The sequence below is a fragment of the Alligator mississippiensis genome, chromosome 3, assembly GCF_030867095.1.
Source record: "Alligator mississippiensis isolate rAllMis1 chromosome 3, rAllMis1, whole genome shotgun sequence".
In the NCBI taxonomy this organism is placed as follows: Eukaryota; Metazoa; Chordata; order Crocodylia; family Alligatoridae; genus Alligator; species Alligator mississippiensis.
The window spans coordinates 111,390,189-111,412,799 of NC_081826.1; the positions used below are offsets into that span (position 1 = coordinate 111,390,189).

A 22,611-nucleotide genomic window follows, 5' to 3' on the forward strand; every position below is an offset into this window, starting at 1 on the left:
CCTCACATACCACATACACACCTACCACATGCATGCATCTGCACACCCTACCATACACCACCCCCAATATACAAAACTAAGAATTTATTCTTGAGTTATTGTGCAGTCACCTCTATATGCAGTATGCATACACAAATAATGACAAAACGTTTTGTAATAAAATTAAAATATGTTATGGTAGGTGTTTGACTCTAGTGTATGATTTGGTTTTTTTCTGGTTCTAAGATGGCAACCCCCTCTCCCAAAAGGAATACAGTGGAGTCACATCATACGCACATTTAACTTATGCTAATTCAACTATACATGCTCGGCAACAAAAAAAAAAAAAAAAAGAGAAAAATGATTTAAATAGTGCGGGCGATTCTGCCCTCCATTCCACTTAATGAGTTCCCACCTCTCATAGTGTGAGCATCTCGCCTCACTGAGTGTGGTTCTAGTGTTTAAAGATACGCACTTTTCATACAACATGGCCCCTAAACGCAATCCAACTACTTCATCTGGTGCTCAACTGAAGAAACAGCTATCTGTTCCAATGCTAGCAGAAAAACTGGCTGTGTTGGACTTATTGAGAGATGGTATGTCAGTCTCCAACGTGGTGCATAAATATGGCTGCAACGAGTCTAGCATCCATGCCATCAAGATTCGAGAGAGAGAAATTCATCAAGCTGTGGCATCAAGTGCTCCAGTAACTGCTAAGGTGACAAGTCAAGTGCGTGATAAGACTTTAGTGAATATTGAAAAGGCATTAACCTTGTGGCTGGAAGACATGAACCGTAAACATGTGCCTGTCGGTGGCAACACATTGCGAGAAAAGGCTCTTAGCCTGTATGCACCGTTCAAACCTCCCACCGAAGAGGGACAGCCTTCTGATGAGAAGGAATTCAAAGCCAGCCAAGGTTGGCTTAACAGTTTTAGGAACTGCTTCAACCTCAAAAACATGCAGACTACTGGTGAAGCTGCATCTGCCAATGAACAGGCAGCAAAAGTCTACCCCAAACAATTAAAGAAAATCATAGAAGAAAAGGGCTATCTTTCAGAACAAGTTTTTAATGCTGATGAGACTGGCCTCTTCTGGAAAAAAATGCCCAACCGCACTTACATTTCAAAATCAAAAAGACAAGCCCCTGGCTTCAAAGTAGCTAAGACCATGTGACTGTGTTGTTTTGTGGCAATGTGGCTGGACATTTAATAAAACCGGGCTTGCTGTACAGCACTGCAAATCCTCATGCCCTAAAAGGCAAGAGCAAAAATCTCCTGCCTGTGTTCTGGCAATCAAATAAAAAGGCTTGGGTAACGGCAGCATTATTTCTGGATTGGTTCCACAAGTGTTTCATTCTGGAGGTCAAGTGGTATCTCGAAGAGAAATGAATTGACTTTAAAGTGTTGCTGATCATAGACAATGCTCCTTGCCACCCTGAGGCACTCCGGTTTGCACATAATGACGTGGAAGTCATCTTTCTTCCCCCCAATACCACCTCCATCCTCCAACCTCTCAACCAAGGCTGATCCCAATCTTAATGTGATGGAGTGTTGGAAGTCCTTCAACATTGCCGATTGCATCACTTATATTAAACAGTCAATGGATGCAATCAAGCCTGAAACAGTTAGTGCATGTTGGTGAAACCTATGGAAAGAATGTGTGAATGACTTTAAAGGTTTCTCAACCATTGACTAAGAAGTGAAATGCATTGTTCAGGTGGCCAGGCAAGCGGGTGGTGATGGCTTCATCGACATCCTCGAGGAAGAAATCGAAGAATTAATTGAGGGCCACAGAGAAACATTGACTAACGAAGAGTTAGAGGAACTGATAAAATCGTCTACAGAAGATAAAGATGATGACGAGGAGCAGGAAGAGCCAGCAAGTTGGAATCTTCATAAATTTGCTGAAGTGTTCCAAGCAGCCAAACACTTGAATGATTTAATTTCTGAATATGATCCCTCCATGGAATGAAGCCTCAAAATCACACGTAGTATTACAGACAATTTGAGACCGTACCAAGAAATGTTTGAGCAGCTCAAGAGACAACAGCGACAATTGCCGATCACCATGTTTTTCAAGAAAAAACAACCAGCAGCAGATGAGCCTATGCAATCAACTTCTCGAGCTGAACCAGAGCCAACTACTTCATTTATGACTCGCTCTCTGTCACCTAAGCCTGGCCCATCGTCTCCTGGATTGACATCAAGCCCTGATGACCCCCCAATATGGGCGATTTAAGGGATTTTCAAGGGTAATTTTGACTATACGTGATGTTCACCTTATGTGCTGACTTTAGAACCTAACCTCTGCGTAAGATGAAACTCCACTGTATTTCCAGAGAGCAAAGGGAGTGACTTCTGGTCGCAAAGGTCAGGGGATAGTGTGTGGGACTTCCAGTCACAAGATGACAACAAGATGGTGGGCAACTGTCAAGAGGTGGGACTACCCAGGCAGCTGTCAACAACTCACCAAAATTCATTAAGTGGCTCTCCACCTGAAAGAATTGCCTGCCCCTGATCTATATGGTAGAACTGGTAAGGCAGTAGACTGAATTACATTTTCATTTGCAAAGTCTAGTAGTTTGTTTGAGTGATGAGGAGTTATGACTCCCAAGATATAACTATAATATTTTAAAAGGCAGGGTAGAGATACACCTTGTAGACTAACTGAATAAGAGATATTATCATTTTATAATATTATAGATTGGGAGATAAATATTATAATAGTTTTATAGTGATTTTGTAGCCATGATAGACCAGGAAATATGCGAGTAAAGAAAGGCTTATAGGTCATCTATTTCACTGGACCAAATTTTCATAGCTGTGATAGACTCCTTCAAGCTTTCAGATAAAATTATAGTTATGTATTAATTTGTTTTTTTATTATTAATATCTCTTCACACTTGTGAATAACCTTTAATAGAATAAAGTATATGGTCTAGTAGAAATATAGCAAATCATTTTCTCTAGTCTTAGAGGTAGATATACATAATAAAATATCTGTTGCTAAAGTATTGGAATCAAAGGAAAAGGATGTTCAACCCATAGCAGCAGATTAAGAAATTCTTCAGGACCCTAGGGAAGTTCCTTTGAAGATTCTCTTCTTCCTCAGTGCAACACTAGTGAGAAAATAGATGACTACTGAGACTGATGTTTAATCCAGGGACAGGGCCTCTTTCACTTGTCATGCCTATAAGTGGCATTTAGGTGTCTAAGGGCACATACAAGCATTACATTTAGATTGACCTCAGCAAAATTAGGTCATTCTAAATGCCCAGTTGTGCAGCTGTTCACAGGGCTTAAATTGCCCTAAAAGTGGTGTGCCCCATCTAAATTCACCTCAGGAGGTAAGTTAATTTTGACCAAATCTAAAATGGGTTAATCTGGCCTAACAAATACCTGTATGCATTCATAGCACAGCCCCTGGTCTGGGAAAGCCCACACCCTCACCCCAACCCCATGGCTGTGCTGTTTAACCCCACCCCAACTACCCTCCAGTCCCCGCCCCCCCCTGCAACCTTTCATCCCTCTACCCACCAGACCCCCCCCCACCACCACCACCAATCCTTTCAGCCCCTTCCTCCCCAACTTACTTACCTCCAGCTGCCCAGGCAAATGCCTGCATGTAACAGAACCTGACTCAGGTTTAAGCAGATCAGAGCCAGTGTAATCTTATTCTGCTGTGCTTGAATCTCTGAAAAACTCTTAAATTGCTTACTTTTGTATCTTGCCTTCAATTTAAACTGAAGACTAAGTCACAGAAGGTGAAGGAGAAGAGCTCAGCCACCTTTTCCATTAACAGTTTTTCAGGGATTCAAGCAGTGTTGAATAAAATTGTATTTAAACACTAAAAGATAGGCTATTTGGTTTTGCCAGTGCTCTTGAGATTGATACCAATAGGTGTGGCCCTACTCACCCACTTCTAATCTCTATGCATCAAACCCAGAAGTGAAGCACTGAAGGTAAGTATACCTGCCACTATTCTTAAGATTTCTTAGTCCAACATGCTTTAAGGTTGCAGTGGCAGGCATCCCTGGGGTAGCTTCATTTCCATTCTTGGCTTGTGTGGAGCTTGCCACTATAGGAAAAAAGCACTGTTGAAGCAGTATAGATACATCATTAAACATATCATACATAGATTAGTGTCACAGGTATGACCCAGACATGGATGTTCAGATTTCAGAAACTGAGGGGCAGCGATACTGGAATTCCAGAAGAGAAGTCAAGCTGAAGGCAACAATACCAGGTACCAATCCAAGTCTAAAGGATTGTTCAGGGCTGAGGCAAATCCATGATCAAGGCCAGGCCAGAGGTTAGGAGCTAGGGGGTCCAATACACAGGGTAGGATAGATGGGAATTTGGTACTGGGGTCAAAGTCAGGAATAGATTTGGAGCAAGGCTGGAGGTAGGACCCAAGGCAGAAACATGAGAGGAATAGGGAAGCTAGTCTAAGACAGGAACAGGAGTCTGGCAAGGAGGCCCACAGGAGAGATACTAAAAGTAAGTATTCTTGTAAAGATAAGGCCCTGCAGGAAATGGGAGGGTTTTATAGACCTCACATCAGAACCCATTGGTCCACCCAGGTCCAAACTGAATCCCTGTTAGGAACCTAATGGAAGAGCCCAGGCTGAACTGGAGCAGATGCATGACTAACCTCCCCGTGATGCCACAGCCCAGTCCTCTGTCTACAGGCTCCATGGGTCAGGGTTTGAAACCCAGAGGCCCTGACAATTAAGATCTGGATCCCCAACGTATATGTTAGGACAAAATTCTTATGTCAGTTTTGTAACCATCCAATAATTTCTTGTACTAAACACAAAGTTAACTCAGTCAGTCAAGAGATACAATTTTGCAGTGATAGATTTCTTAAAGAGAAGGATAGGTTTCTTATTGCTGGAGCCTCAAAGACAATGCCTGATTTTAATAAATGTTTTGGTTAAGCTAAAAAAACAAACTAAAGGAGTAAAAGACAAACTTACTGATTACTGACTCACCACCCTCCCCTTCTACCCCCTCCTCCCCGCCCCCCACTTCTAACTAAAATAAAATCTTCTTGGCTTGGAGACTCCATTTTCCAATTTCAGCTCATGGGACATTTGTATTTCCTTGCTACGCATTTCTGGTAAGAAAGACTTGTAGCAGAAATGCTATGGAAGCTTTCTCTTCAGAATTTGATGCAACTGTACATGGTTTCACTATATAAGGTGTACTGCTAAAAATTCTCACTTAAGATCACTTGGAGAAGATAGAATGAGTGTTGTTTTAGGTTATCTTTAAAACAATTTAAATCTATAGAATGTTATGCCATCACAAATTTAGAACAGTTTCAGAACAGCTGCTGGTTAAGGATTAATGATGTCTCAGACTTGCCCAACTATGATTTGCCACTAGGGCTAGAGACAAAAATGACACATTAACTGGTACAAATGATCAAAAACAGGTTCAAGTCTGTAACACAACAGAAGTTCAGCACACTTAATCTGCTTTCAAAATGGCTGAAACTAGTTTAAGATAAACGTGGATGGATACAGCATTAGATTGAACTGATTTAGGTTAAATGAGTTTCTTGAATTTCTGCTCCACATTCCCTCCAGATTCAAATTAACTCACAATCCCCAAGCATCCCAGGATGCTTTGTACTTTCCCCATTAAGCCCCTTCATAAAGTGGGTGGGCTAGCCTTGGCCCAGGCTGTCTTCTCCAACAGAGCAGGGAGGCATGCTCTAGCACCCTTCAGCTTATGGCCGGGGCCACTGCAGGCATGTGGCTGCATTTCCAGAATCAAAAGTGAATGTCTGTTCATTTGCTTATCAGTTCAATCTATGCAGTTTAGACTAATCTGCAAAAATTGAATTGATTCAGCCTTGGGCTTTTTAACTGTCTGTACTTAGCCTGGAGGACTGGTGATCAGTGGCTTGTACAGGAGCCAGGACTCTATTGCACCTCTGCAATGGGAGGGTGGCATGTAGCTCAGAGGTGAAGAAGAGGAAGGTGAAGGGAGCAGGGGGACTCAACGAAGAGAAGACTTTTTCTCTGGTTGACTTAGTGCTGGTAAATGTGCCCTAGAAAATGAAATCCTGAATTTATCCACACAGTAGGCATAGCATAGTCAGAAATGGGACAAACCTCACTCACATGCCTCAGGTGCAGCCTGGAAGGAATGAAAGAGGTCTCCATGGCATAACCCCATCCTTGATATTGTTCATGTAGTAACAGGGACCAAACAGGCAAAAACAGTTTTGCTCATGCTATGATCCATCAGTCAAGAGAGCTGAGTTCTGCTAGTTTGCCATGTGGCGGTGGGAAGCCTCTCTTCCTGGTTCCTAACGTGTAAGAGAATTTTGAGTTTCCTTTGTAAAGTGCTTTGAAATCCATGTAAGACCTAAGCATGGTTGTGATAAGTACTTGCTGTCTGTCTGGGCAGTACCCGGCCATGTCTTCCCAGCAGCTGTTTGTCCCTGCCTCTAGCTCCAGTGAATTGGATGTATTTAAATACTCTTGACAACATGCTACTTGAGGTACCCCTTGATAGACTCAAGGCTCCTCTCAGTAAATGCCAGCTCTTAGTTTTCATTCATTTTTTTATATTAAAAAAATTAATACTGGAACAGTTATCTTGCAAAGAACTCAGAAAGATCCTAATAGGGCAGAATGCTTTTAACACTATGGATTCTTATTTGAAACTTCTGGGTTTCTCTTGTGATTTATGTTTGTAAACTTAGTGCTAAAATTGTGCAATGCTTTAGTTCTTCAAAAGGGCCAAAAGGCACCCAAGTGTGCCATGGCACCCTGGTTGAGCATCACTGGATTGTATCAGTTAACATAGTGTCTCTGCACTGAGATAAACCCCCAGCAGCTCCACTTCCAGCATGGGGCCATTGCATAGTGAGACCACGGGTCCTAGGGAAGAATGCTTTCCCGAGGTCTATGGTCTTGCTGCAATTTAAGCAGTGGCTCCATGCTGAGAGAGGAACTGCTAGGATGACAAGACCAGAGAGCTTGGGGAAGCATGCCTCCCCTGGTTCCATGGTTTTCCTGTACTTAAGTTCTGGTGATGCATGATCAGCATGGAGCTGCTAGAAAGCAAGGCCATAAAGAAGCTTCATGGTTTCACTGCACTTAAGCCATTCAGAGTGGCTGTTTTGTGGAGAGGTTAGGGAGGAGTAGACATTTGGAGGGTAGAGGGTCTGAGACCAGTGCATCCTGCAAATTGAGCATTTTATCTCCAGTACCCTGGAATGACCTGGATAAGATGAACCAAAGAGAGAACCCTTACTTCAATTGGTTTATCTTTAAAACATTTGGAGGGTACTTAGCATAGGATTACATACGTTAACAGGTGAATGTTCTCATTTGAAGTGCATTTACAGGTTACTTTTAAACCCATAGATAACGCACAGACAACTAAGACTCTCCCATCTCCTAACTCCAGTCATCAATGAGAGAAAAGTAGGACTAGAAGGGACCACCAAAGGTCATCTAGTCCAATCCCCTGCCTGAGGAGATGAGCATCCCTATCCAAATCATACTATACAAATCCATATTCTAAAATCTTCCTAAAACGATTGTCAACTCTGACACAAAACAAGACAACACTTTAACCAGCCACAGGTAAAGCAGGAAAACCATAGCCACCAATGTCCTGGTTCTATAAAAGGTTGTTAAAATATGCTCAAGATATCCCAGGTAGAAGGCCATGCCCCCACTACAGAGAAAGGCAAAAACTCCCACAGTCTGTATCAGTCAGACCATGGGGTAAAATTCCTTCCTGACCCCAAATATGGAGATAAGTCTGACAGCAAGTTGAATGGCAAAACCCAGTCTAGTCAGTCCTTCAGGAACCTACTCACACAACCTCCTACTTTGTCACGGGGTAGTAGTATATGGGGACAGGAGGCTAACTAGTTGTTCAGGTATTCAGAGAAAGGTTCTTACACTCCTAGAGAATATAATGGATGCTTACAGAGAAGAGTTTTGTTTGAGGTGTAAGGTGTCTTGAGAAAAGTTTTATTTAAGAGGTAAATAGAAAAAACTCTTTGTTTTTGTTATCAATTACTGTTACAACTTTTTATTAGGATACAAATTGACCTGTTTTTATTTGATACATTGACCTTGTGGTTTGTGTTCTCTGACTATAATGAAGCTCATGGTATGTGTAATAATAATTCAAAATTAATAGTCTTTAACAATGCTTATTTAAAATATGCTTTATTTTTCATTAAATGTTTCCTTTTGCATTCTCCTTCCGTACATAATTCACAATATTAAGCACACACTTAGTCAAAGAGAATTTATCTAACAATCTAAGTGATGTTCTTTTATTTTCAACATATCAACATTTGCCAGGTTCCTGCTTGTGACAAAAGTGGGCCTACTCATGGCCGGTCACCATATTCACCATTCCTCTGTTTAGGGCAGTCTGCCCTGTCTCGTCTGCCACGACTTGATGGGATAAATATGATGTAATAAGTGAGAGGCTGCCCATCTAAATTCCTCGATACCGAGGGGTTTAGACACGGCTCCAACCTTCCCTATACCATGTCCCATGCCTCACAGATAGCATCATATGTTGATTATAGCACCAGTCAAGGGCTGGGTCAAACTTTGCCCCTTGTTGGGCTGCTAGCATTCTACTTTTGCACTCTTCCCCCTCTCACAGGGCCTCATTCATACTGCCCCTCACAAAGCCACTCTCAACCCACCCTACTCCATGACTCTGTGACTCCACGACCTAGACTCTCTAGGTGTACTTGGCCCCACTCCACCCTCTTATTTGGGCCTTGGGGTCTTACACAGATGCAGGTGCCTCTCTCTAGGCATGCCTGGTCCCACTCCACTCTACTACCATCTAAGTTGTAGTAGGGTTATAAGGTGCTCCTACCCACCTTTCACTAGGGAGCCAACTGGTCTGGCATTACTGGGGAACTACCCCTCCATGGTCCCATCAGGCCATCCTTTCCCAGCAGGGTATCGTTTCAAGTCATACTTCATGACTGCTGTGGCCTGGCTGGTGGAGAGAGGAGACTGCCAACATGAAGAGGAGCAGTCAAGATGGCTATCACCCCTGCCTCTCACTTCTGATTGGCTGATTCCAGCCCTGTCCCTCTCCACCAATCAGTAGTGAAAGGCATGGCCACTCAAGCTCCTTATCCAGTCAGGGGTTGGGGGGGGGGGCCTCCGCAATAAGCCCACAAAAATGGTAGCTGGCCCCATAATAAGCCTGCAAAAATGGCAGCCAGCCCCAGGAGCTGCCTGCAAAGTCAGCCACCTGCCACCTCAATTTGGGTAGGTCCCTAGTTCTTGGTGATGGGGTAACTGTATCATGACCACAATATTGGAAGAAGGATCTTTACCTCTACACTCCAGTTCTTTTTATCATTGGGTATAAAATCTGCAGGCCTTATCACTGGGGCCACCAACATCTTATCTGAGGGTCTGGTTCCAGTGATGCTTTTGCCAAAGGTTCATTTTCATCTCTGATTTGTTATATGTAATTTATATTTGAAAGGTGTAGGTAGATATTTATTAATCCCATATCACTCAGATAAAGAAAGTATTAAACATTAAAATAGCTCAGAGATATTTCCATTAAGTGTCCTTTGTGGTTTCCAAGTCTTTTCAGGAATTAGCATGCATCCTTATATGTATGTTGCTGAACTGAAGAGACAGGATTTGTTGCATCTTAGGCACTGTTGGGAATTGAAACAATGTCTGGAAGAAAGTACATTGAACCAGGTAAGAGAGAAGAATTTCTATCAGGTTTACATATATTTTATGTCAAGACTCACTCATGTTATTTGGAAGAAAAAATCTATTTTAAAGAATACCATCCACAGCAGCTAGATGAGCCATGGAGGGCCGGTTCTTTCCCAGAACACTGTTTGACACTTGATGCTGCTGTTGGAGGATGAGGACATGGCAGGTCTTTAGACTTTCAGTGAATTGGATAGGACATGATGTTCCTATAGAAATAGTTCTCTTCCCTTATGGAGTGAAAACAAAGTGGTCCATTGTGTCCATATTAGGAATTCACTTGTTGTTAATGCAGTTTTGCTTATAAGCTCACCAACATTCAAGATGATCTCTGTGTAAGCTATCATTTTACTTTTTAAATCAGGCATACAATACACACCCTGGCTTGCTCCTGAGAGATCAAGAGCAGAATCACCTAACACCAGCAAACATTTTTTTTATTTTTTTTTCAGAGTCAGGCCCTTAGCCCTCTTTTCACTTTGCTTCCATTAGTAGCAAATCCCCCTTGTCCTTTTTAATTTTTAATTACCATTGTCTGTTCACCTTTGTTTTACCCATGACATCTTCAATTTAAACAGTATCAGAGAGGTTGATGTGAACAGTTTTCTTTTCAGCTTAAGTGACTGCAGCTCGTTTAGTTGTTAATTATGCAGGGAGGTTTGCATGGCTGCGGCTGGTAATTTGAATATGCTCCCAATGTCAGGTCTGTGTCTGGGCGGCTGAGCTTGTAAAAGGATTATGATGTATATATGGTTCATGGCTAAGAGGGCTAATGAAAGTACCTCATTTAATCAAACACAATTAATTAAATGAACTTATGATATTAACCCATCTTTCCGTGCATGTATAATTTATATTAATTGATCTGCTGCATTGAAATTGACCAATCAGGTGGGCTGCTGACAGCCTAAGGAAGAAGGAAGTACCATTAGCATTAGTTTGATGCAAACCATAATTGATGGGTCAGTGTGTTTTAGGGATGTAGCAAAAGCTTTGTTAATTGTCATAAGAAGTTCAAATTGATTGTGTCTGCATTAGTACATAAATTTAAATTGATTAATGTTTTGTTCTAAAATTAATGTCTATAGTGGATGGGTGATACAATGCTTTATTTATTGGATTCATTAATGCAGTCTCAGGAAAAATAGTGTTGAAGATAGGTAAGTGAGAGTAGATCGTTAAGGATGAGTTCAATGGAGCCATTTGAGAGGCAGAATTCTGACACTGAGTCTGAGCTGCCAAACTCTACGTTCTGCTTTGTAAAAATGTTTGAGCATGAAAGACTCCAGTGAGACCATGCAGCTTGAGTATTTAATTAAAGCTTGTCTGAAGACAATTACAACAGAAAATACCTTAAATATATAGTCCACTGAGAAGAGGAAATATTAAGAAACCCTAGAGCTAGCTGACAGTATCTCATATGCTGTTATATGCCACCACAGTCTACATCAATATTGCCCCCCAAAAATTCTTGTAAACCTGTTTCCTACAAGCATTACATTTTATTTGCACTGTGTCTTTAGATGAAAAGGAAACTAAAATTTGTTACTATAAAATTTGTAACTATAATTTTGACTGTTTCTGTTATGTATTAGCCACCATAGGGTAATACTATATACAGATTTATATTTGACAGTCCCTATGTTTTAATAAGATATTTGCAATGCACATGTTTGTTTTTATGTTATAAGATAGGACATTTTGACATGTTTTATGGTGCAAGCACTTAAATAAATATACTTTGTCCTCCTCATATCACATTGTATTTCAGTTTGTTTCACTTTTTGACACACAATTTTCAAATTGAACAAAGAAGAGTAGGAGATCCACTAAAAAGTCACTTTAATTCATTTATACCCCTTTTTTCTTACCAAAGAAAACTTAACATCTGTTTCTTATAAACTGATTTAAATAGAAAATGTGTAATGCATCCTTTCACCAAATGGTTCTTTCTTTTATTGGAGGAATAAAGCAGTTTGACTGTTCTGCTTTTACTACAGTGCATTCATGCTCTTAGAAATGGGACATCTCCATTTTCACGAGGAAACATTCTGAATTTCACACAGTAGAGAGAAGATTAGCTGTCTTTCTCTGCTGTCTTATTGAAGTATGGTATGCAATGCATTATTTACAGACAGTTCCCTGAGTCTGTAACAGTTGAATTATATTCAAATATCACTCCATGTGGTGGCACTAGTGAGTAGCAAACATCATAATTGGTTCTTGGAGCACAACTCTACTTCTAACTTTTTGAGGTTGTGTTAATGGGTGCCTTGCACTCATTTTCTATTGCCAGATTTTAAGGACAGCAATTCAAAGCTAAGTCATATTGTTCTGAAATAGGGATGAAGTGATGAGATTTGTCATGTGCAGCAATATCTGCAATACTTTTGACAGTTCAGGCAAATTAAGTTCTTATTACTTGTTTAAATTATGTTTAGTGTTCTTTTATTTGCTAGTTTTATATCTGCAGTGTATACTATATAAATAAAGATATCTATGCAAACGTAGTTCTCAAATATCAGGTGACAAAATAATAAATGCTGTAAGTTTTTTGTGTTTTGTATACACCTTTGCATTCATTCGTGTTATTCCATTTAATTACCACACGGAGATGCATGCTTTTCAGTATGTTGATTTCCCAGTTGTACAAGATTTTATTTTCAAAGATTTTACCCTAACAACGTGTGAAATATCTGATCAACAGTCAACATCAGTGAAATGGACTGATGCTGTGTATAGAAAAGCATGAATGGCTTCCCTTTGCACCACTATAAAGAAAAAAAAATAGAAAATCAAATGAAAAAGAATGTGTTACTTAAATAAACTGAAGCAGGTAAAAACTAGGTTGTGCCCCACAACATGATACACCAGGCGAGGAAAAACCCTGACTCCAGGAATACTATACCTATTGGCCAGAATAGACTGAAAATGAGTGCCTTAGGAGTCACTGACTTAAATGGAGACACTTTCTGTCATTTTTCCCCAAGTCAGAAAGGTTAAAAATCAGTCAATAAATAAGTTGTGATTCAAAAAGAATGTTGCCTTTATTTATCTACTCTGTGAATGGGTCACAGATGTTCTAAAAGTGGAAATTAATGTTATTTAAAAAATACCCCACTTAAGTATAAGCAGAATGCAGTATCACTTGTAATTATTTCATTAATTGTTTAGTGGCTTATGGTGCAGTCAGAGCTGTGTTCCTTACTAAAGTATGCAAAAGATGGAAAGAGATTTTTGCTTGCCACCTGTGATGTTTTTAGTGAACCTATGGGAAAAAAATGCAAAGGGATTGGTGTGAAATAAGTAGAGAAGTTGTGATGTTGTTCGTCAGGTCATCTGGCCTCTATTTTCCCAATGTGAATTGGGATTAATGATGGAAAAATGCCTTAGATATGTTTATTATGCCTGAGTCTGTACTCGTGGGTTCTTTTCTCACATTGAAATGTTACAGTAACTCATGAGTTGGAGTGGTTGGCTATGTACACCTTCAGTTAAATAGTTCTGCTATCAGTAGGTGTCACTGCAGCTAATAGGAATTACTCGGAAGACTGAAAGGCAAAGGGGGTTAATTCAGTTAACAGCACGAAGTGAATCAAAATAGTAAACAAGTAAAAACTGAAGAAATGTCCTCCTAATCATTGTGCTATTATTAATATAGTCTATGTCATAATTTGGAGATTTGAAAGTGATGGATTCCTAGTAAAATATTTGTCCCCTTCTTTGGAAAACATCACCATCAGTCTTGTATTAGGGTTTGTAGACAGACAGGCACATGCATTCAGTTTAGTTAAATCAAGGGAAGAAACAGTTATCTTGAAACATGATAAGACATGTATAGTGTAGAAAGCTTTGCCCCAAAATTTATAATACAAAATAATGATAATTCTATCACAGCAGAATATATTTTCTTCAAACACTCTCTGAGGTTGCAGTTGCCTATTACATTTCCAAGAGAAAGTTCTTATATGTTTAAAATAGCTTATTACAGTGCTCTGAAAATGTATTTAATAGAAGCCAGAGGAGAATTATTATACAGTATAATATAAAGGTTATTATTATATAGTTTTGATACTGAGATGAAGACCATTCAATATTTTTTTTATCTTAACTACAGTCTTAAAACTTATGTAAAACTAAATAATTCAGGTAGTTGTATACTTATGCTTTCTATTAAATGAAGTCATCTGAACCTGGTTGTTGTTGTTGTTTGTTTTGGGTTTTTTTAGACAGGTACTCCAGTTCTTAGTGGTATAATCAGTAAAATGCAGTGAGTACACTACGTGTCATTAGATTGTATACAATGTTTATTTATTTTGTTACCATTTTCATAGCATAAATGTTTTGCATGAAGTCACAATAATTGTTATAAGCTGACAATTAAAAGAAGTTACAGTCCTGTGTTTCTGTAGTTAATAGAAATTAATTCTAAGATAATATAGTAGGAAGCAATTCATTTTTTTTAATAGCGTATATCAAAACTCAGGCCATTCCCAGGCAGGCTTCTAATACTTTCTGAAACACAGTTTTATGCCTAAATCCAGATTCTTACTGGTGGCAATTGTCTGTCTCAACAACAGGAGGTTGTTCTGTCCTCGAATTGGCTGTCTGGTCAATTTAAGATTCTATTTTTAATCTATTAAAATATGAGCCAGGCTTGAGGAACCTGGAATGCGATGAGCATTATTCCTGTTAGCTTCAAAGAGAATATGAGGCAAGCATTTTCATATGAAGCATGTTTTACTAAAGTAATCAGTATCGTATATTAAATAGCTAAACTCGTGTCACTGTATTCACACTGTATACACAACCCAAAAGTCTATAACATATCCGGAAGAAAATATGGACAGTTATCAAGTTTTAATGAATTAATTCTAGAAAAAAGATCTTGGTTTTATCCTCTTTTGCTGGGAATAAATAAATATGTGGTCAAACTTAGGTATTGACTGTATTTAATACAGCATGTTTTAGAACTTTTTTCATATGCTTATGGAGTTGAAATGTTTTACAAATTATTTTACAACATTTATTATGTAGAAAAGGGTCTGGGCTTGTGGGCAGAGATGTGATTCTAACATACTGATAGCCTGCATGATTAAATGAAGAAGAATGGTTTAATGTGATGATTGTGACTATAGTTTGTAAATTTCATTTACTGTCATCTAAAAATGAAAGCTTTCATGTATGACTGAAGCTCCATCTGAAGCTCATGTTATAGTGTCAAGAGGATTTGTTCAATTTGTTTTGAAATTAAGTTATTGACAAAAATCAAATGAACCAAAATGATTTATCTTTCTCTCCACACTTCTTGGTCACTAAATACTTAGTCATTTTCCTCTTAGGAACTAATTCAGCCATTCTTACAACCTCTAAAGGGTTGTATCTTATTGTACAAGTCATTCCATTCATTTCATCAGACAGTTGGGCTAACATATGCAATGTATATTTTGTATATTACATATGTATTTGTATATATATATACACTCACATACACTCATATATACAGTATTTACTGGCATAACAAAAATTGCATGTTATATCATTTTGAAATGATAACTAACTAATTGTTTATATTCAACATTCCATCTAGTAATATTTAAGAAATGTAGAATAATTTAGGTAATGTACATTTGCAGAATATTGAAGATTACCATTGCTGTGTCTATGCTAAAGCTTACATGCTGTATTTTTTAATACATTTAACTTTGCTTCTAAAAATGCAACTCACCCTAGGTAATATGTATTTCTTTTAAAGCTAAAATATACATGTGCATTAATAGTCCAATTTCACATTCTGTTGAACACCTTGCAACGTCTGCAATTTGGCTGTCTCCCAACTTGCCTGCTTTGTTGTTGGAAGTCAACTAAAGTTTGCCCATATTAATGTTTTCAACTATCATACCTGAAGCAAGAGAGAGAGAGAGATGAAAGAGATTAGTTCTATGTCTAAAAATTGGTTATCTGTAGCTTTTCATGAAATTTGCCCAAAGGGAAACTTTCTAGATAATTTTCTTGTTACTCGACATGATCCAGTCAGAATCGCATTTGTTCCTTTGTCGTGTTACTTTAGCATGGTATGTTGAGTAAAGTGAACAGGTGCCCTCTTGTATTGATCAGCGATCATGGCAAGGAGCTATTATTAGATTTTGAAGGGGAAAGAGAAGGCATGAGAAATGAAGAGGAGAAAGTGGGACAGGTTATTGATGATGGTAATAACTGTGCTCGCTGGTCTCCAAACACCGGAGCTGTAAAGTTGACCAGATGAGGAGATCAGTATAGATATGTTGAGGGGAAAAGACAACATGAAGAAGTATGGAGCATAGCTTCTTACCTGGCAGAGTTATTAAAGTTCATTGAAGGAAGATGAACTGTTTCAATATGTTAAACACTTGAGGCTGTTAAGAGAGAGTTGCTGTCACTGGAAGAGGCATTGTTTGGGGAGCTTTGCTCCCCCCCCCCCTTTTTTTTTTTCCTTTTCTTTCTTTTTATTTTTTTTTAATTTGAGTTTCAGTTCCTACACAGCTGTATCCCTGATCTCTATGTAGAAATTAAAAAGCAAGCTAATCCTTTCCTGTCAAAAAGAGAGACCACAACTGTATTAATTCCTGATTCTGAAAGCTAAGATCACCTGATAAGTCAACCAGTAAGATGGAGTTATCCATTGTTAACACAGATATACAATATTTACTTCATCCATCCATTTGGTATGATGTCTTTCTCAGATAGAGTTTAATACTAGGCAAGCCACAGCCATATTTTAGAAGCCAAAGATGCAAAATATTATATAGCTTTGTGTGTAATAAAATGTACTACCCAGCAGAGATGGAAATATACTCAATATGAATCAGAATATGCTACTTTTATTCAAACAGTGACTCTAATATAATTAATGTAATGATGATAAAAGGCAAAAATGTAATTCTACATTCTGTTCGATAGTAAGAAGTGCACTAAATTAAGAGACAGTGAACTCTCAACAGTAAATTTTGCTTGAGGGTTAAACTCCCTGTTCTGTTGAAAGGTCACTACATGATTCAATGTTTTTAATCCTTCCACAGTGTAATGACATTTTAGGGGTTGTTTGCAAACATATATCAAGGTTGTCTATACAGAATCACATTTGATTTCAATGCATGGGGAAGGGTTACGTCTTCGATTGTGTATAAAGCACGTGCTAATTTAAATGCTGTCATAGGAGTTTGTCTTATATTCTGGAAAAGAAAATAAATGTAGACCATTGAAATAGATCGGAAAGGAAATCATTTAAATTATTATTCACTGTCAGTCATTCCATTTGTGGAACGAAGTATTATGTAGGGCCCTCAATCCTTAAGTTAAAATACACAGTTCTCATTAACATTAGTGGGAATAATGTGACATACAAATTACGAACAAATAAACTTCAAACCAAATACTGCCTTTGGAGGTACACTACTGAAGTCAGTGAGAGCCCCCTGCAATTATGCATTGAAGGACAGAGACTGATTTTCTGCACAAAGCTCTCAGTCTTAAGAAGACTCAGCTGGCAGTCCTTCAAAAAATAAAATAAAAAAGAAGCCCTCCTTAAAAAACAGAGGAAGTTTTCTTTATATTCTATTCAGTATCATGAAGTTTTTCATGCATTCTTTAGCCAGTTTACAGATTTGCCAGACTGTAGTTGGCATTTGCAAATATTATGTTCCCTGAAAAATGTGGTTTTTGTGATCCTGAAACTGAATTTGGGATGTATTCACCAGATATTTATGGCTGGAAATAGTTTTTGCATGCGTGGGAGTAGGTTTTACAAAACTTCTGGAAAATTCATTGTGAATCCCCGTTTTTCCCCAGTAGTCCAGTAGTAGGCTGGTGTGGTTGGGTTAAACTCTTGACTTTAGGGGAGATTTGAACTCTCAGTCTGTCAACTTCCATATGCATATTCTGAGAGTCAGCCAAGAGAATCATTCTTCTCTGGAATAGTTGATGCAAAGTGAAACAGTTCCAACAGGAGGGACAGAGGAAAAACTACATCTGAATACCTTATAGCCTCATGGTTAGGAGATCTTAGGAGAAAGGAGACCCAATTTAAAATTCTCTTTTTATCTGATTTAGGACAAAGATTTAAACCTCTGGGTTGCCAGTTGGAGAGCCCTGACCAATGTGACCCATGAGTGATTAATACACGAGTCCTGGGCTTCTTTTCAGCCACCACTCTTGCTGCTGCTGCAGGGGTCTTTGAGTTCCCCCGCTCTCCTCCAGCTTCCACTTCCTGTGCCTGCCTCAGGGGGTGACTGCAGGGGCCCATGGCCTATGGAAAATGGATTGTGCTACCCATATAGTAGTAGAAGGGGAAAGAACTAGTGGACCTGGATATAGTAACCAATCACTCAGAAGTTGGACAGCCCTAATTTAAACCAAGGTCCATCTCAGAATATCTCATTATCTGGCAATTAGGACAAATCACCTGAAATATCATTTATTGCCAGACAGTAAGATACGTTGAGGTGGATCTTGCTTTATTTCCCTTACTGGAGTTATTCCACATTGCATGGGCAACTTGTATAATTCACTGAGCAAGCAGCAGAAAGTGGCTGTCTAGCCTGGTGCTCAGGACACTCACCTAGAAAGTGAAATATGTGGATACCAGTCTTCTGAAGGGTGGGAGACCTGGTTCAGAGGGAAGAGAACCTATAGGTACATGCAGATGCTACACTTAGATCAACCTAACTAGGACTGTCAATTTAAGTATTAAACTGCACATATATTTGGTGAGTTCAGATTATGAAAAAGTGGCCAGCTCAATTGACTTAATTCACCTGAGGAGCTGAGCTAAGTAGATTGGGCTAACCCATGTACATGTTCAGAGTGTATCCCCGCACCTGGGAAAGCCCAACTGCTGATCTCAGCCCTGGGTCTCCCCAGGCTGATTGAAGCCCTCCTCCCCAACCCTGACCAGGCTACTTTTAGCTGACCAACCACTGCCCCCCAACAGACAACCTCCCCCACCGTATCAACCAACCAACCATCCCCCATGTACATGTTACCCCTTCCCAATCCCCCCACCTGTCCCCCCCCCCATCCCAACTTACTTAGATCATATTTGTTGCATGGCTCCCAGCACCACTGAAAGTGCACAAGCAGGCCTCGATCTATAATCCCATGACTTAAAGTAAGCCTTGGGATCATAGATGGTCCCAGGGACATCTGCATATGCCCTTCATCTCCAACATTCTAAGTGAGTGCCCCAACCATTAGGCTACATTAGGGTATAAACTACAGAGCTCATCTAGTCCATCATTCTTTTTGCAGGTCTTAAACCTGCAAGAAAGGGAATCATTTCATTTTTGGGTCAATGAAACATTTTGTCCAACATGAAATTAAGTTTTTCAGTTTTCCAATTCTGAGAGGGAAAAAAAAAAGCTGCTTTTTATTTTGGCTCAGTCAAAACCAAATCATTCTCATTTTTTTGTTCAGCAGCTGAATCATTGAATCAACTGTATGCATAGCCTTACAAGGAATACAAAATCCATTCACTTTAAAGAAAACAAATAACTAGAGATTAGGTAACTTGATCAGACACTAACAGCAGTCCTAAAACCTCACCATCTCAAACTAGATTTGAACCAACTATTTATTGAGGAGCTGTTTCCATCAACATATGCATTTCCTGGTTCCAGCCATGACCAGAACAGAAAAACATACGTAAGTGGGAAAGTGACATTATGGAACAATGCCACACAGTGGCTCTTGTAGGAAATATTCTGAGGGAACATAATCCCTCTTTGAGTTTCATAGTGCACACAGGTTTGGGTTTAGGGTTATTCAGCTAGTCATCTTTGAGGTTCAGGGTATGATATTGGTCTGTTCCTGGGTGATGCACACAATTCCTGAAATCACAAGAGCTCATATAGCAGGTTTCAAACATGTTACTAGACTGTTCCCTTCACTCTTTCTTGTTTTTCACTTAAATCAAAACCTGGCCCTAAATAAAATTAAGTGCAGTATTTGAGAAGCTGGACGTCTCCAGAATACTGAATGGAATTGCTATTCCATGATAATTTCTATCTGTTGCTTGAGAGGGAAGGAGTATCATTTGGAAATTTCTGTTTTACAAATAACTTGTTATGGACTCCCTAAGGACTTCTCTGATTCACCTCCAAAGAACTGAAATATGATGTCAGAACTCAGATTCTCTTACCTTCTTACTTATGGAGCTATTTATCTTGCATCTATCTACGTTGCTTTGGATTATAATAGAAAATAAAGTGTATCTTCCTCCTGAGCTTTCATTTATGAAAGATGCCCCAGACTGGAATCAACTAAACACTAAATGGATGATTCACTGAAGGCAAAGCTATATTCTTGCATATAAAAATAGATTATCTGAGAATTACTGGTAACACCAGTCTAACTATGGTTTCTTAAATAGAAACTTAGTACCTTACTGCTACAATCAGTAAGGCTAAATGACATTTTCAAGCTTTAGTTCAGAGCAGTTAACATCACTGTCAGTGTATTTCAAGTTCAGGGGAGATTGACAAAGAACCAGGTACTAGCTCTACTCTTGCTATATTTTGCTTATTAGACTAAGCATATGGAGTAGGAATAAAGCACATTTTGCAGAAACAGTACATATAACTCTTTAACCATGCAAAGAATTTAACAGAAAAATTGAGATGTGGCCCTTTAGTATTTTATTTTCTTCTAGTAATGAATAGCATTTTTTTGGACATTTTGATTCTGGCTCAGCATTTCCCATAATACAAGTGGTGGCCACAGGATTGTCTGGTGCAGACTTTTCCTCCTTTATAAACTAGGTTTTCACGACTCCCTCAAGGATTTGTGATGAGACAGTCTGGATTGTTTGAATCACATAATCCCTTTGAACAGTGTTTTCCATCCCTATAGATTTCAGGTTGTGCTCTAGCTCTTAATCTTATTTATCAGGTAAATATGAATCACCTTTTCTGAAGTTAAAGAAACTAGTGGCTGCAGTGATCAGTGATGCAGGAAAGGAGGAAAATTCCCACAGGAAGAAAAAAACCCCCTCAGTTGCTGTGTGGTGAATATATACCTCCATAGCACTGTTGGTTTGGCAATTATATCCCCTAAGCTATGACCATCCTGTGAGTGGGTCATTCAAAGAGTAGGGCAGAATTGCAGGCAGCCAAGAATCTGTCTCACATGTGTTTCTTGAGGGCAACAAACCCAACGAAGAGTATCCCTGTTTATCTGGACTCAATTTATACTTGAACATGATGGTTTACCATTAAAAATAGCATAACAAGGGATGGTTTATTTACTTTCAAAACCATCTGAGGGTTACATGATTGACTTTCTGCTAAATGCTGACCCTTTGTATTTTTTCTGTGAGTGACCTCTGTGGAATTAATAAAAAGGTAATTGTTCTAAAACTCTTATCTACACCCATCAGATTTTCACCCATCAGTTCCGTACTTCAAGAGGAAGATAAGATAGAAATCTTCCTTGATGCTGAAGTAGTTCTGGAAGAGGCTAACACACAAGATTTCCCCTATTAGTCATCCAATACCAAAGGGTTGCTATCTTGGAGGTTAGAATTTCCCATATACAGGCAGTCCTCGACTTACAACTTTTCGAGTTACAACAAACGGCACTTAAGATATTTATAAATTGGCACCCTGGTTCAACCTTCTGACCTGGGCTTTGACTTTATGATGCCTGATACAGCTGCATCCCCCTAGTAAGTCTGGTGTGGTGGAAGGGATGGGGGAGAGGTGCTGTGCCAGGGCTGTGCTTTTGAGAGGACCCCCCCATAGCCTCTGTTCCACCTCTCACCCCACCACCTGCCCTGATCCAGGGGCGCACACATCCCATGGCCTCCTGCCGCTCGCCCAGCCAGGGCAGGGTGAGTGTGGGATGGAGCTACGGCTCATGGGGGAAGGGAGGGCAGGGGCGGCTATCGCTATCCATGCCTTCCTGGATAAGCGGCGGAAGCCAACAGACAAGCAACTTGCCCCAGCCCCTCCCTCACTGAAGGGGTCTTGATTTGTGCCCCTGACACACTCCTTCCCTTCCTCCTCCCATTCCCCACAACAGACTTACCAGCTGGACACAACTGTATCAAGCATCATAAAGGAATCAATCCCCCATTTATAACATTGTTCCTATGGGCAAATCAGTTCTGAGTTATGACGTTTCAATTTAAGACGTGGTTTTCAGGAACCAATTGTGTCGTAAGTCTGAGGACTTCCTGTAATTAGATCAGAATTGGGGAAAGACCATACCACAGGACTTTCAGCATGGTTTTTGTCATTGTCTAATTTGCTTGCCAGCAACTTTTTTGAATTTTTTGACTTCCATTCTCCCAAAACCTGCAGGTAAAAAAAGGTCACTTCATATGTCATACATCTTTCTCTGAAACATCTGGTAGTGGCTTATCTTGGTAACATGATTCTAGAATAGAGGAACAATTAATCTTCACTACTATGGCAATTCTTGTGCTCCTGAAAAGTACAGTACAATCACGTCATATGCACATTTAACTTGCACAAATTCAACTTTACGTGGGGTGGGAGGGGGCGGGGCTTCAGTTTGGGGCAGTGGCGGGAGGTTTTGGCAGCGCGGTAGTGGCCCGGCGGCATGCAGCCACCCCCCCACCCCGGTCGCACCGCCGGTCGCACAGCTCCAAGCACAGCTTTGCGGCGGCAGCGGGAGGTTTTGGAGGCAGAGGCAGTCACTGCTAGTGATTTTTGCCTTACTCGATGACCTCGGAACCTAACCCCTGCATAAGACGTGACATGCCTGTATAGTTAAATTGCATCTACTTAAAATGTTTTAAGAAAAATAATTTGAAAACTCAAAATAGTCATTGTAGCATCAGATTTGTACCTGTGAATACAGTTTCTGCTTTCAGGTTTTTAAA

General features: G+C 39.7%; 1 protein-coding gene across 1 annotated transcript; it reads left to right on the forward strand.

The window, feature by feature from the left end:
• Positions 1-466: 466 nt before the first annotated feature.
• On the forward strand, positions 467-1,153 carry LOC106737374 (tigger transposable element-derived protein 1). Its single transcript, XM_014606616.1, has one exon. It carries the CDS (start codon positions 467-469, stop codon positions 1,151-1,153), a length of 687 nt encoding a protein of 228 aa, XP_014462102.1.
• The last annotated feature ends 21,458 nt before the right edge of the window (positions 1,154-22,611 follow it).